The sequence below is a fragment of the Sapajus apella genome, unplaced genomic scaffold (genome assembly GCF_009761245.1).
Source record: "Sapajus apella isolate SASKATOON/1434 unplaced genomic scaffold, GSC_monkey_1.0 scaffold6, whole genome shotgun sequence".
In the NCBI taxonomy this organism is placed as follows: domain Eukaryota; kingdom Metazoa; phylum Chordata; class Mammalia; order Primates; family Cebidae; genus Sapajus; species Sapajus apella.
The window spans coordinates 77,650,906-77,665,413 of record NW_022436946.1 but is presented as its reverse complement, the minus strand read 5'-3'; the positions used below and the strand labels follow the sequence as shown (position 1 = coordinate 77,665,413).

Here is a 14,508-nt window from a genome sequence, read left to right as displayed (position 1 = left end):
AACAAACCAGATGCTCAAGAAATAAAATATTCTCAATGCTAACTTTTCTTCCCCCTCCCCAAATAATAAGATTTTCAAAGAATTATCTCCCAAGAAAGATTTCTGGACCCAGTAGAATCTCTGGCAAATTCTTTTTAAAAATTTTTCAAAAGCAAATTATTCCTACGTTACATAAATTGTTCTAGAACAATGGAGAAAAAGAGAGAAAGCAGCCCATTTTATTCCTTAAAGTTAAGCTAACCTTGTTACCAAATTCTATAAAGATATCACACCAACACCCACCCCCAAAAAACAGTAAACCAATCTGACATAAATATACTTAACGAACGCAAATATATTTAACAAAACTCCAGCACTTGGAATTAATATATCAGACTAAGTTACTATAACAAATTGGGTTTATTTCCCAGAATGCAAAAATAAGTAATATAAAGAATTTTAGTAATAAAATACCCTGCATCAGCAAATCAAGTAAGAAACTTTATAAAATTTAATATCCATTCCTAATTATTAGAAGTAAGCACAAAACTTTGACCTCAGTAGGATTTGTCTACTTCCTTAAGATGATTAAGCATATATATTTCCAGCCTATAGAAAACGTACAGTTTGTGGTGAATATTAGAGGTACTCCTTTTAAAATGAAGAATAAAATGATTATTTCTGTCAATGCATTAAATCATAAAATTCTAAAAGAAATTATCGGAAAGGTAAAATAAAAATTCATCAATTGAGAACGACATATTTATATTGCTAGTAAACCAAATGAATCTACTAAACTATTTTTGAAGATAATTATATATGAGAGGACTTCAAAAAAAATGTGGAAAAATAAATTTGCCTAGTGTGGTGGATGCCAATAATCCCAGCTACTTGGGAGGCTGAAGCAAGAGAATCACTTGAACCTGGGAGGCAGAGATTGTAATAAGCCGAGATTGAGCCACTGCACTCCAGCCTGGGTGACAGAGTGAGACTCCATCTCAAACAAACAAAATTGGTGAAAAATTGAATTAAAAGATAGAAATATAAACTTCATTTCTCATTGTAAGCTCTGTCTAGTTTAAGATAACTTTTGTAAGCAGTTATACCAGTCATTCTAGTAAATTCCCAGGAATTAGGGAATTTAGTGTGGGAATTTAGCCATGTCAGTGCCTTCTTTTTTACATTATAAACCAAAGAAAAATGGATGCCCTTTACAGAGTTGTTAAGATTAGAAAACAAAAAATGTAGTCAGAGGAACCAAATCAGGACTGTAAGATAAATGCCTAATGATTCCCCATCAAAACTCTCACAAAATTGCCCTCTTCATTAGAGTAATTAGTAGGAATATTATCATGATAGAGAGGGACTCTGGTGAAGCTTTTCCAGGCGTTTTTCTGCTAAAGCTTTGGCTAATTTTTTTTCTTTTTCTTTTTTTTTTTTTTTTTTTTTTGAGACGGAGTTTCACTCTTGTTACCCAGGCTGGAGTGCAATGGCGCGATCTCAGCTCACCGCAACCTCCGCCTCCTGGGTTCAGGCAATTCTCCTGCCTCAACCTCCTCAGTAGCTGGGATTACAGGCACACACCACCATGCCCAGCTAATGTTTTGTATTTTTAGTAGAGACGGGGTTTCACCATGTTGACCAGGGTGGTCTCGATCTCTTGACCTCGTGATCCACCCGCCTCGGCCTCCCAAAGTGCTGGGATTACAGGCTTGAGCCACCGTGCCCGGCCTTAATTTTCTTAAAGCACTCTCATGATGAGCAGATATTATCATTCTTTGGTCTTCCAGAAAGTCAAGAAGCAAAATGCCTTGAGCATTCCAAAACACTGTTGCCTTGACCTTTGCTCTTAAATGGTCCATTTTCGCTTAGACTGGATCACTTCCACCTCTTGATAGCCATTGGTTTGATTGGGCTTTGTTTTCAAGATCCTACTGGTTAAACCATGTTTCATTTCCTGTTACAATTCTTTGAAGAAATGCTTTAGGATCTTGATACCATTTGTTTAATATTTCCATTGAAAACTGCTCTTGTTTGCAGCTGATTTGAGTACAATGGTTTTGACATCCATTGAATGGAAAATTTTTTCAACTTTAATTTTTCAGTTAAAATTCTGTAAGCTGAACCAGTTGAGATGTCTAAGATGTCAACTATTGTTTGTGCTGTTAATTGTCAATCCTCTTTAATTAGGGCATGAATAAAATGAAGTTTTTCCTCACAAATTGATGTGGGTGGTCTACTGCTGTATGCTTCATCTTCAACATCGTTTTTTCCCTTTTTAAAACGAGTTATCCATTTGTAAACTGGTGATTTCTCTGGGGCATTTCCCAATAAACTTTTTGTAAAGCCTCAGTTATTTCACCATTCTTTCACTGAAGCGTCACCATAAGTTTGGTGCTTGTTCTTCAATTTTAACAGAATTCATGTTGTTTGATAAGGGTTCTTTTCAAACTGCTGTCTTATCCTTCTTAGCGCCTCAAACTAGATTCTGTTCAGACATGTTATAACAAATTTGTATGTGTTGATTTTGGTATGAAAAATTTTTGAATCACATAGGTTTTTTTTTTGTGATGCATTTTCCATGAACTTTTTGAAGAACGCTTGTGTTTTATATCTGTATTGTAAATATATGTGTAGGTACCTTTGAGTTAAAAGTATTAAAATAAACTATTTTAGATATTTAAATGGATTTTTATTTTTCTCATTCTGTTCTGGTATTACCAAAGGAAAGGCAACAGACTAAATCTAAAATGCATTCACAGTTTGCTATATGATTACCTAGAATGGTGATGCTAAGGCACCATTTATAGCTACTGTAGCCAGCAGTCACCAAAGTGATGTGCTAACAGTTTGATAAATACATTGTTAGGTAGAAAAGTGAAAGCATCATTATGACCAAAACCAGCTAAGAAACTGTTGAATGACATTGCCTGGCTAATAGAAATCAGCTTTGACATAAAAATAGGGAACTCTGTTTCTTAGTACATTGTCTAGTCACAAATGGCATAGGCCATAAGCTTGTCTCTAAAAACTGCAAAAATATATGATGGTGTACTTTGTATCTTTTACTTTATCTCATCCTTTAAACATCATTTTTCATTTTTTAGGAAACAGTGCAGATCTCCGATTAGTAAAAACTTACATTGAACTTGGACTGCCTGGGGGAAGAATTGATTTTCTTATGTCTGAGAGAAATCAGGTACAATATGACAGTGTTTTCAGTAAAAACAAACATTTTTGTACCAGTTTCTACCTAAATTTTGGCCTACTATGAAATGCTTGTAGTAGTAGAAATAATTTTTATGATTTCTATGTAATTTAATATAAATGTATATACAAAGGAAATATATATGATTTAACTTTTGATTTATGATCTCTTCACATATGAAACAGTTCTAGAATTTCACATTTTCATGGAAATATTTCATTAATTAAGCTATTGTAAATGTCTTATGTTTCATACTGGTAGCGAGCTAAGCAAACAACTAAATAATGCAAGTATTTTAAGAACACTGAACCTTTTTTCCCCCCTAGAAATTTACTCTGTTTGTTCATTTTACTATAACAAATATTACACTGACTACCTTGTCTAAAAAATGTTGGACTTAACCATATTTTCAATATCTAAATTAAAAATAATGTTTATATTGTTTTTCATGTGATTATGCATATTCCTAAAATAATGTATGTGCTTTGCTTTTTTTTTAGAATGATACTTTTGCTGATTTTGATAGCATGACTGATCGTCTTTTGGATGAGATAATACAGTATATTCAGATATATAGTCTAACAGTCTCAAAAATAAGGTATCTAATATTATACAATTTATTTTTATATTTTTATGAATTATAGAAAAGTTAAGCAAATTTGTGGTAGCATTGTCCTATTCTGAAATATAGGAGACTGCAACTCAAATTAATTTACAGTGAAAAAAAGTAAAGATTTTAGGGAAAGATCATAGTATATGATTTCATTTATGATAGGTCCAAAAAAGCATATCTATAGAGAAAAGAAAGTAGATTATTGTTTGCTTAGAGCTGGAGAAGATGCGGGATGGTGGGGATAACTAAAAGATGTAGGATTTCTTTTTGAGGTGGAAAAAGGTTTCTAAAACTGGTTGTAGTGAGAGTTACAACTCTGTGAATATTTTTTAAATCATTGAATTGTATACTTTAAATGGAGGTAGTATATGCTCTGAGTTACATATATGTATATGAAGCAACAAAAGTACTTTCAAGTACTTTCAAAGTTTGCATACTTTTTTTTGTTTGTTTCTTTTTTTTTTTTGAGACAGGATCTTGCTCAGTCACCCAGGCTGGAGAGCAGTGGTGCCATCTCAGCTCACTGCAGTCTCAACCCCCTGGGCTCAGGCAGTCCTCCCAGCTCAGCTCCCCACGTAGCTGGAACTACAGGTGTGCACCATCATGCCCAGCTAATTTTTGTAGAGATGGAGGTTTTGCCATGTTACCCAGGCTGGTCTCGAACTCTGAACTCCAAGTGATCCTCCCACCTTGGCCTCCCAAAGTGCTGGGATTACACACATATGCCATCATGCCCAGCCAGGTTTTATGACATCTGTTTACTTTTGAGAGTCCATTTTCAGCAAGCAATAGATGATGATTACACCAATATGAGTTTTTATTACTTAATTAGATCTTGTTAATAGATGTAGGAGAGAAGAGTCTTTGTTTCCAAAAAGGTAGAATAAACTGACTACATTCATATCCCTACTAAGTTAGACGAAGAAGCTGGTTCTGTCTACTGTAAGCTTTTGGAAAGCTTGTTTTCAACTTGAAGTATAGGGAATAAGAAGAGAGATAAGCAGTTTTTACCTAAAGTCATTTTTAAAAACAGAATTCTGTTAAAATACAGGAGAATGTGCAGGTTTATTGATGGGAAGAAGACATTATTTTTTGTTGTAATTATTCATTTGTGGTTCTTAAAATCTTGTTTAGCTTTTATTCATTTATTATTTTATGATGAGAAAAATAATATGTTATTTCAGTCTATTCCTCCTCAAAAATATTGTCTTTCAGGTTAGATTGTCAGTTATAATCAATTTTTTTTAAGTGTAATCTGGTTGATTGTAGACTATTAACTACCATCAGAATTCCCACCCCCACTACTTTAGGAAGTTCAGTTTGGGAGGGAAGTTTGTCCTGAGCTTCTCGCAAGATATATCTGTAAGCTAGACAGCTTTCAAGCTCTCTTCTTTCACCTCTAATTGTCCCCAAGGAATACAATACCATCTATTGTAAAATAATGGTAAGTAAACAGGCTCTTTTGATTTAAACCAGGGGTCCCCAAACCCTGGGCCACAGACTGGTGCCTGTCCATGGCCTCTTAGGAACTACATAGCAGTAGGTGAGTGGCATTGGGGCGTGTGAGGTAGCATTACCACCTGAGCTCCACCTCCTGTCAGATCAGTAGTGAGCATTAGATTTGTGAACCCTATTATAAACTGCGCATGTGAGGGATCCAGGCTGTGTGTTCCTTATGAGACACTAATGTTTGAAGTGGAATAGTTTAACCCCAAAAGCATCCCACAACTCCCTGTTCATGGAAGAATTGTCTTTCATGAAACTGGTCCCTGGTGCCTAAAATGTTGGGGCCCACTGATTTAAACCGTTTCATAATTAAAGTGAAGTGCTAGCTACATAAATATTATTCTTTTTGCATAATTGAAGATTTATAGTAGGAAAATGCACATATTTTACCTATGTCTTGAAAATATTGTTAGGCAAAAACTGTCCATCTTTGAAGTATAGACCAGAGAATAAGAGAAACAGATATATAATTTCTCCAAGTTGTCCTTCATAAATACAATTTCATCATTTTGTTTGAAATGATGAGTTAATAAGTAAATAATTTCTGTATGTGCCTAAGAAGGCAAATGTGTAATCTAATCATATTATTATCTTTGGATGTGTATATTTCTAAGCAGCTACAAACTATGATTAAAAATTTTCAGATTAATATCTTGTTTCTGTAAACAAATTCTATAATAATGAAGATCTTCTATACATTCTCACATTTTTTTCCTTCAAAATGTGGTATATCATTTCAAAGTATCACCATACTTTTAAAACAGTAGAAATTATCAAGTTCTCAGTATTTCACATCCATTTTGTAGTGTATCAGCTTTGATTTTTGTTTCTAAAACTAATGCTGTGGGAAAAATGACTTTTTTTTTTTCTTCTTAAAGCTTTATTGGACATTCGTTGGGCAATTTAATCATTCGCTCAGTGCTTACAAGGCCAAGGTTTAAATATTACCTCAACAAACTTCATACCTTTCTATCTCTTTCTGGACCTCACCTTGGTACACTCTACAATAGCAGTGCTCTTGTTAATACAGGTAAAAAGTTTTATTGTTCTGCATTAAAAATATGAAATTGGGAGAAAAATGTGAACTACGTATTTTCTGGTGTTTATTTTAGAGCCAATTTGTCACATACTGGGAATTTCATGAAACAAAAGATGTAGCTGAGTTTTCTTATATTGAGATGGTATTTGTCAAAAGTCACAAGAACATAGTTTTCATTACATTCTAAATATTTTTAGTAAAGTTTTATCTTATAAACAAACTATTTTGTACTCCATTACTTGAACAGATAACAAACACCTACATTTAATGTATTATAAACTTACAACATTTTATATAGAATATTAACTCTCTAATTTTGGTTCAAAAACAGTGAAGAGATATTATAAGAATATCATTTTTAAGAAGGTGATTCAAAATTTCTAAAGAAGTAAAATGAAAGTTAAGACCCAAATTTTGATTAGTATTTATATTCTCGTCAGAAATATTTGGTACTTGATTTGCCCTCTCTTTTGGGGGGGGACAGAGTCTCACTCTCACCCGACTGGAGTTCTCAGCTTACCACAACCTCCCAACTCCCTGGTTCAAGCGATTCTCCTGCCTCAGTCTCCCTAGTAGCTGGGATTACAGGCACATGACACCACACCCAGCCAGTTGTTGTATTTTTAGTAGAGACGGGGTTTCACCATGTTGGCCAGGATGGTCTTGATCTCCTGACCTCATGAGCCACTGCACTTGGCCTTGATTTGCCTTTTGTTTGGCTTGGTTTTTCCCTTAGATTTTTATAAAAATGGTTTATAAGTTAGTTAGTTGATCCATTGTAAGAATAAATTATATTTAACTCTGTCTCTTTTCATGGATCCCTGAAAATCTTATTTCTATTTCCTTTACCACTTCCTTTTATTGACAAACCATCCATGTTTTCTGTATCCCATTTCAAGTTGGTCACTTAAAAATACAGCCAGTTCTAGACTTCTACAGTTTGAAAAAGAGGGAATGAGAAAAATGAAGTCCTTAAATAATGTAGAATAGAATCCAACATGAAAAGAATGTGGTACTTTGAATTGCATTCTTCACTAAACTTTTTCCCAGGTGTGTTTCCAGCTATCAGATTTAACTAATTAAAGGATCGTTTTCCCACTCTTTTCTTCCTTTGCTTCCCTGTCTAATATTAGAAGCAATGAAAATGGAAAGGAATATTTCATAGTCTTGAAAACCAGCTCGAGTGATTGAGACTTTGCTTAATTTCCTTAAGAGGAAGATGCATTTAAATGTGGGTTACTGATAATATAAAAAATATAATTAATATAAAACATGATACTCAGCTGTCATTAAAAAACATTAAACAATTTTTCATTCCAAGACATGATCCATTTGCAATTAGTCTATTACGTCATAAACTAATTATCTATAGACTGATCATTCTACATAGGCATTTGACTTACTGTATTTGAAGTTTTTCTTCATCTGCTTCTTTATCATTTGAACAAATATATCTAAAGGTATAATTTTTCTGATTTGTTCTTCATATGCTATTACCTGTTTCAGTACTGAATGAAATAGAAATAGCAAGCCGTTCATCAATCACCATTAATTCATAGTTAACGTAAGCATGCATGTTTATAAATGTTACCATAACATGGAAATATTTTCCAAATATATTTTCGATTAGCCAACAAAAATGCTGATTTAGGCAATGTCATCTTTTGAAGTGAAATATATATTATTAATCTTGGCATATGTTTCTGTATATTTCATTTCATACTTCTATATTATATATGACTCTCTAGGTCTCTGGTTTATGCAGAAATGGAAAAAATCAGGTTCGCTTTTGCAACTGACATGTCGAGATCACTCAGACCCTCGCCAAACTTTTTTATATAAGCTTAGTAACAAAGCAGGTAAGTGTATAATAACAGTTTGGAAAATACACATGTGAAAACTTTTTTTTAAAATAAGCATTTAGCAAATAAATTATCAACATGTCTTTCTAGTGATTAAAATAAAGTGTCAGTCTACTGTAATTTCCTAATAATGAAATGGCAAACTCAGAACTGAAACTAAGCAATTGAAACAGATTTCTTTAGTCTTTTTCACATGACTGTATTTCTCTTTTGTGAGCTACACAGCTACTTTAAATTGCCCTAGTAATTTCAGCATTTGTAATTCAGTGCCAGTTATGTTAGTCCCTATTTTTAAACCAGGTTTCTGCATGTTCTGTTCCCACCCTGTTCTAGCTGTCTCCCACCCCAATCCTCACCCCTTTTTATAAACTACCACATTTTTCTACCTTCATATTCATATTATATTATATTATAGGGCTAGCAAACATTTCTCGAAGTGTCAGAAAATAAACTGTTAATGATTAGTCTTTCTACTAGTCTTTCTACAGTTCTCACTACTGGATGAATCTTACTACTTATTTCTTACTAACTAATTATTAAATATATTCCCCATCTTGCATATATATTCCAGACTTTTACAACCTGTAGTTGTCAACTGCTACTTTGCCATTTTTACTCTCTATAAATAACCTTACTTCTGACCTTATGATCTCCCTTGATTCATCCTCACACATCTTCCCAACGTATTTTTTCCAATGTCCTTTGAAATCTTTGAGGGAAACAGACTGCCTTTATCTTTAATTTCTTCAAAGAATGTTATCTCCACTTACTTCTGAAAGTGGAGATATAACTGAAACAGATTTTTTCCCCCTACCATGCCCCATGTCTTCATTCCCCCTGGCTATAGAGTGGAGTTTGGCAAACTTTTTTTTTAAAGGGCCAGATAGTAAATGTTTTGGCTTTGCAAGCCATACAATCTCTTTTCAACTACTTAACAATACCATTGTAGTATGAAAGCAGCCACAGAAAATACTGAAACAAATGAGCATGACTGTGTTTCAAGCAAACTTTATTTATTAAAAACTAAAAACAGCAGTAACCAAATCTCGTAGGCCATTATCTTATTAATACCTGCTATAGAAGCCTAGTTTCTCCTTTACTAAGTACCACCTAAGGTAAAGAAAATAGTACTCTTGCTTTCCATTTCTAATTGCAGTCATTGCTCCTCCATTGTCTTATAAAACCACTTTATTTGAGGCTTGCACCATCCAAGCTGTGCTACCATCTATTCTTCTTTAATATAATGACCTCCTGGTTATCCCAGGAGGATAAAAGACGTTGACAAATGTTTGTAACATGAATATGTTCGGGAAAAGATTCTCCCCGTGTATCTTAACATACTTAGTCCTGGAGTCATTTTTGGTAATTTGAGGAGTCAACCCTTTAGATAATTCATTATGCATCAGAGTGCCTTTCTCAACTCCAGCGTCCCTCCATTCCACTCCATGTTGAACTCATACCCATGGCTACACTGTACTTCTGAAATTTCAGCCAACGTTCTATTCTGTTACTGTGATGTCTTATTCCTTCTTTTTCTCTCACTCCCTTCTTCTCATCTGCTTTTTAGATTCATTATGATTCTTACTACATTTTCTTAAGTCCACCCTGTCCTTCATGGTTTTACTCCCTTCCTGACTCAAGTCTCAGACTCTGTGGATTACTATTGTCATTCATGTATTACTTTTGTCATTCGTGTATTAATCTTTGTTTTTCTATCTTCATCATCTTGCAAATCTATATTACTGTTTTTATACCTAGCCTTTGAGCTCTTCCAAAAAAGGTCACACAGACACAGAGATTCAGCAGCACTGTAGGTTCATGGGGTCCCTATCTAGTTATCCCTACTTAGCTTCCTATCTATTTATTCCCTTAAGACACTCTCCCCAAAATTTTCCTCTTTCCTCAAACTTCTGATTTTTATAGTCACTTTCACCACTTCCCCCTTTTCTTCACTTTTCTTGTTCCTGTCTGCACCACTCCACTGAAGCTTGCCAAACCAGTGATCTGTTTTCTTTTATTTTCTTTTCTTTGAACATTAAGAAATTTAAGACTACTGAAAATTCCTTCTTGAAATACTTTCCTTTCTCCATTTTTGTGGCATGCACCTCTCCTGGTTTTCTTCAATCTTGGCTTTTTTCTGCTTCCTATGTGGGCTCCTTTTCTTTCCTTGCCCCTTTTTGTTCTTGTGTTTTAGCCTCTATCTTCTGCTCTTCTCACTCTGTACATTCTTCTTGGACAGCATGATTCCATATCCATCTTTACCATTGGTAGCTCTCAAATATTAATATATATCTCTAGCTTGTCCTCTGTGTTGTGCTCTAGACTTCTACACCTAGAGGCCTACTGAGCATCTTCATGTAGATGTCTCATGGGTGCTTCAGATCTGGTGTTTTCGGACAGTGCATCTGTCCACTTTGATTACTTCTCTGGATTCCACATCTACAGGAATGGCACCACCATCTGCCTAGTGAGAAACTTAGAAACTGTTCTTGACTCTGCATTCTAATTTACATCCCATATCTACAGAATTACCAAGTTTTGAAACACTTAGCCTTCTTAGTGGCTGATGGATGCTGCTTTTCTTCTTTGCCACTGCCTTAGTTCAGCCTTCATCACTTTTACTTAGATTATTGTTCAAACTGGTTACCTTGCCACCTGTATACCCCCTTCTTCCTAATCTCACTTTCTCGTTAGATGAAATGATCATCCAATGAGGCCATAGATTATATTGAGCATCTAATATCAAACCATATTGGTTCCCTTTGAAAATCTTTCATGATGCTTTTTGGTGTTCACAGTGAGGTTTAGATTCTGTGGACAAGAACATCAAGCCTTCTATAATCTGGTCTCTGATTCTGTGTTTTGTTTTTATCCTGTTCTCACACACACACACACACACACACTCACACACTCACACACACACACCCTTTGCTGTGGTCATGCTATTCATGATTTTTTATTCTTTGCATTCTCTTGTGTTTTTTGTATCACCCATTCCTCCTCATGTGCTTACCCATCTTTTCAGAACTAATTCACACACACACACATGCACATACACACACACACACAGCCTTTGCTGTGTATTCATGTTTTTTTATTCTTTGGAGTCTCTCATGTTTTTTGTATCACCCATTCCTCCTCATGTGTTTACCCATCTTTTGAGAACTAATTCTGTTTATCTTCTAAAATTAAACTCTAATGCGACCTGCTATCAAAAGCTTTTCTTGATGCCCTATCTGATTTAATGTTCCTCTACTCTCAGAGTACTCCCTATATACCTGTGGGGTTCTTTGAGACAGGGTCTCACTCTGTCACCCAGGCTGGAGTGCAGTGGCACGATTATAGCTCACTGCAGCCTTGATCTCTTGGTCTCAAGCAATTCTCCCACTTCAGCCCCTAAGTAGCTATCCCATATATACTTTTATGTCTACAATCTTGTGTCTCCAGGACTGATTTCATTAATGAATTTCAATCCTCATTTGCCTATCAGACATCTCAATTTACATATCAAAATAAGTATGTCTAAAACTGAACATACTGTCTTCTTTGGCCACTTCTCCTGTTGTCCTTTTTCTTTCTCAGTTACTTCTTTGAGATACCTTAAGGTCATCTTTGACTGACTTCACTTCTTTGTCTCTTATGTCTCAAAATTTTTAATATTATCTCTGAACTTCCATAGCATTATATATCAACCTTTTACCATATTCATTATAGTATATCTCATGTCAGTTTTTTTTTGTCTTAATTTTCTTAAGTAGGATCTGTCATGACAACTCATTCCCATTTCCCACATACACATTCAGTATGTACCTTAGCTCTTCTAGGGTACTTCCATTGAATTAACAAATGAATGAATGATATTTTTAATATTCAGTATTCAAAACAGTTCAAATATTGTATAATAAGGTGTAAATGTAATCTATATATTCAGCAACCGGTGGTTCCAAGTCTGAAGTTATCAGAATTTGTGAACTTCAGCTCTGGCCATTTAAATCTACATCTGTTTTTTTCCTCATTCCTGTCACCCCTGTCTCCCATTCTACTCTTGAAATATTTTATATTAGTAGACTTAGTTATTGAAAATAGCACTTCTTTTGAGTCCTGTTTAGCTTTTTCAGGATTCTACCTTGAATGTTATTCATAATATGAGAAAGAGATTTGAGAATGATTATTGCATGTATTGTCTATTATTAGAATCAGTGAAAGGAAAATTATAGATTGGGTTTTATAATTTTGTTTGTAATGGTACAAAGCATCAATGGTAAGTTTCTTACAATATACAGAAATATATACTTGAATGATAAAATTATAAGATATTTCTACAAAATCAAATATGGCATATGCTTCTCATGTGGGAAAAACAAAATTAACTAGAACCATTGTGTGTAGCTTTCATACTACTGCTGTTAACAGGTTAGGAAATGTGTGAAAGGCAAAGCTGAACATAAATGTTTCTGAACATAAAAGTCTGTGTCTTTATACATCATTAAACAAAGTAAAATCTAATTAGAAATAGTAATAGCAATGTAAGAATATCTAAACTGTAAAGAACATATAACTAAATTTTTACAATATAGATTCCATAGTCCATGGCCTTCCACATTTCCACAGATATGTGGGTTATTAAGTTTATAATTATTAACAGAAGTGAGCAGATCTTTTGTAGCTGAGTTGTTCTTAAGAATTAGTTCAGTTTTTTATTTTATATTATTAATTTATTATTTGCCTTATAATATATGATCTCATTATACTAGTCTAAAATTGTTAAGAAATAAATTCTGACATCACACATAGGTATTAGTTATAGTTCAAACACTGACTAGACTACCTAACTTAAATAAACTCCAGTTTCCTTATTGGTAAAATGAGAATAGTATCGCACAAGATTATTAAAATAATTAAATGAGATAATATGTGTAAGGTGATTCTTTAGAGTCCAAAACTTAATAAATGTTAAATGGTTAAAAAAATGAAGAAGTGACTTAAGTAAAATAATACTAGCATCTTAGGCTGGGTGCAGTAGCTCACATCTGTAATCCCAGCACTTTGGGAGGCTGAGGCAGGTGAATTGCCTGGGCTTAGGAGTTTAAGACCAGCCTTGGCAACATGGTGCAACCCCAGCTCTGCAGAAAATACAAAAATTAGCCAGCAGTGTTCATGTGCACCTGTAATGCCAGCTACTCTAGAGGCTGAGGTACAAGAATTGCTTGAACTAGGGATGTGGAGGCTGCAGTGAGCCGAGGTCATACCACCATGGGGGATAGAACCAGGCTTTGTCTCAAAAAATAAAAACAAACAAAAAATGTCCACTAGTGCTGGGCACGGTGGCTCATGCCTCTAATCCCAGCACTTCGGGAGACTGAAGCATGTAGATCACCTAAGGTCAGGCGTTCAAGACCAGCCTGACCAACATGGTGAAACTCTGTCTCTACTAAAAATAGAAAAATTAGCCAGGTGTGGTGATGGGCACCTATATCCCAGCTACTAGGGAGACCGAGGCAGGAGAATCACGAGAACACAGGAAGCAGAGGATGCAGTGAGCTGAGATTGTGCCATTGCACTCCAACCTGGGCAACAAGAGCGAAACTCTGTCTCAGAAAAACAAAAAGCATAACTAGTATTACAGATTACAGAAATTGACTTTTTACATAATATATGTCTATTTTAGGAAAATTTTTTAAATTGCATTTTAGGTTTTGGGGTACATGTGAAGAACATGCAAGATTGTTGCATAGGTACACACGTGAAGTGTGATTTGCTGCCTTTCTCCCCATCACCTATATCTGGCATTTCTCCCCATGCTATCTCTCCCCAACTCCCCACTCCCCACTCTCCACTCTCCCTCCCCTATTTCCCCCCGAGAGACCCCAGTATGCGTTGCTCCCCTCCCTGTGTTCATGTGTTCTCATTGTTCAAAACCCACCTCTGAGTAAGAACATGCGGTGTTTGATTTTCTGTTCTTGTGTCAGTTTGCTGAGAATGATGGTTTCCAGGTTCATCCATGTCCCTACAGAGGACACGAACTCATCATTTTTGATGGCTGCATAATATTCCATAGTATATATGTACCACCTTTGCCCTGTGCAGTCTGTCATCGATGGGCATTTGGGTTGGTTCCAGGTCTTTGCAATTATAAACAGTGCTGCAGTGAACATTCGTGTGCATGTGTCCTTATAGTAGAACAATTTATAATCCTTTGGATATATACCCAGTAATGGGATTGCTGGGTCAAATGGAATTTCTGTATCTAGGTACTGGAGGAATCGCCACACTGTCTTCCACAATGGTTGAACTAATTTAC

The 14,508-nt window shown here is 35.0% G+C and overlaps 1 protein-coding gene across 15 annotated transcripts in view; it reads left to right on the top strand.

The window, feature by feature from the left end:
• FAM135A (family with sequence similarity 135 member A) overlaps window positions 1-14,508 on the top strand; it is a 146,123-nt gene that overhangs the window by 110,520 nt on the left and 21,095 nt on the right. For 14 of the 15 annotated variants that reach the window (XM_032275593.1, XM_032275586.1, XM_032275592.1 and 11 more), the window contains 4 exons: window positions 3,087-3,178; window positions 3,688-3,785; window positions 6,185-6,336; window positions 8,094-8,204. In XM_032275593.1, coding sequence (XP_032131484.1) covers window positions 3,087-3,178; window positions 3,688-3,785; window positions 6,185-6,336; window positions 8,094-8,204 — 453 coding nt within the window. The remainder of the gene's footprint in view (window positions 1-3,086; window positions 3,179-3,687; window positions 3,786-6,184; window positions 6,337-8,093; window positions 8,205-14,508) is intronic. The other variant, XM_032275591.1, reaches the window with a different exon arrangement.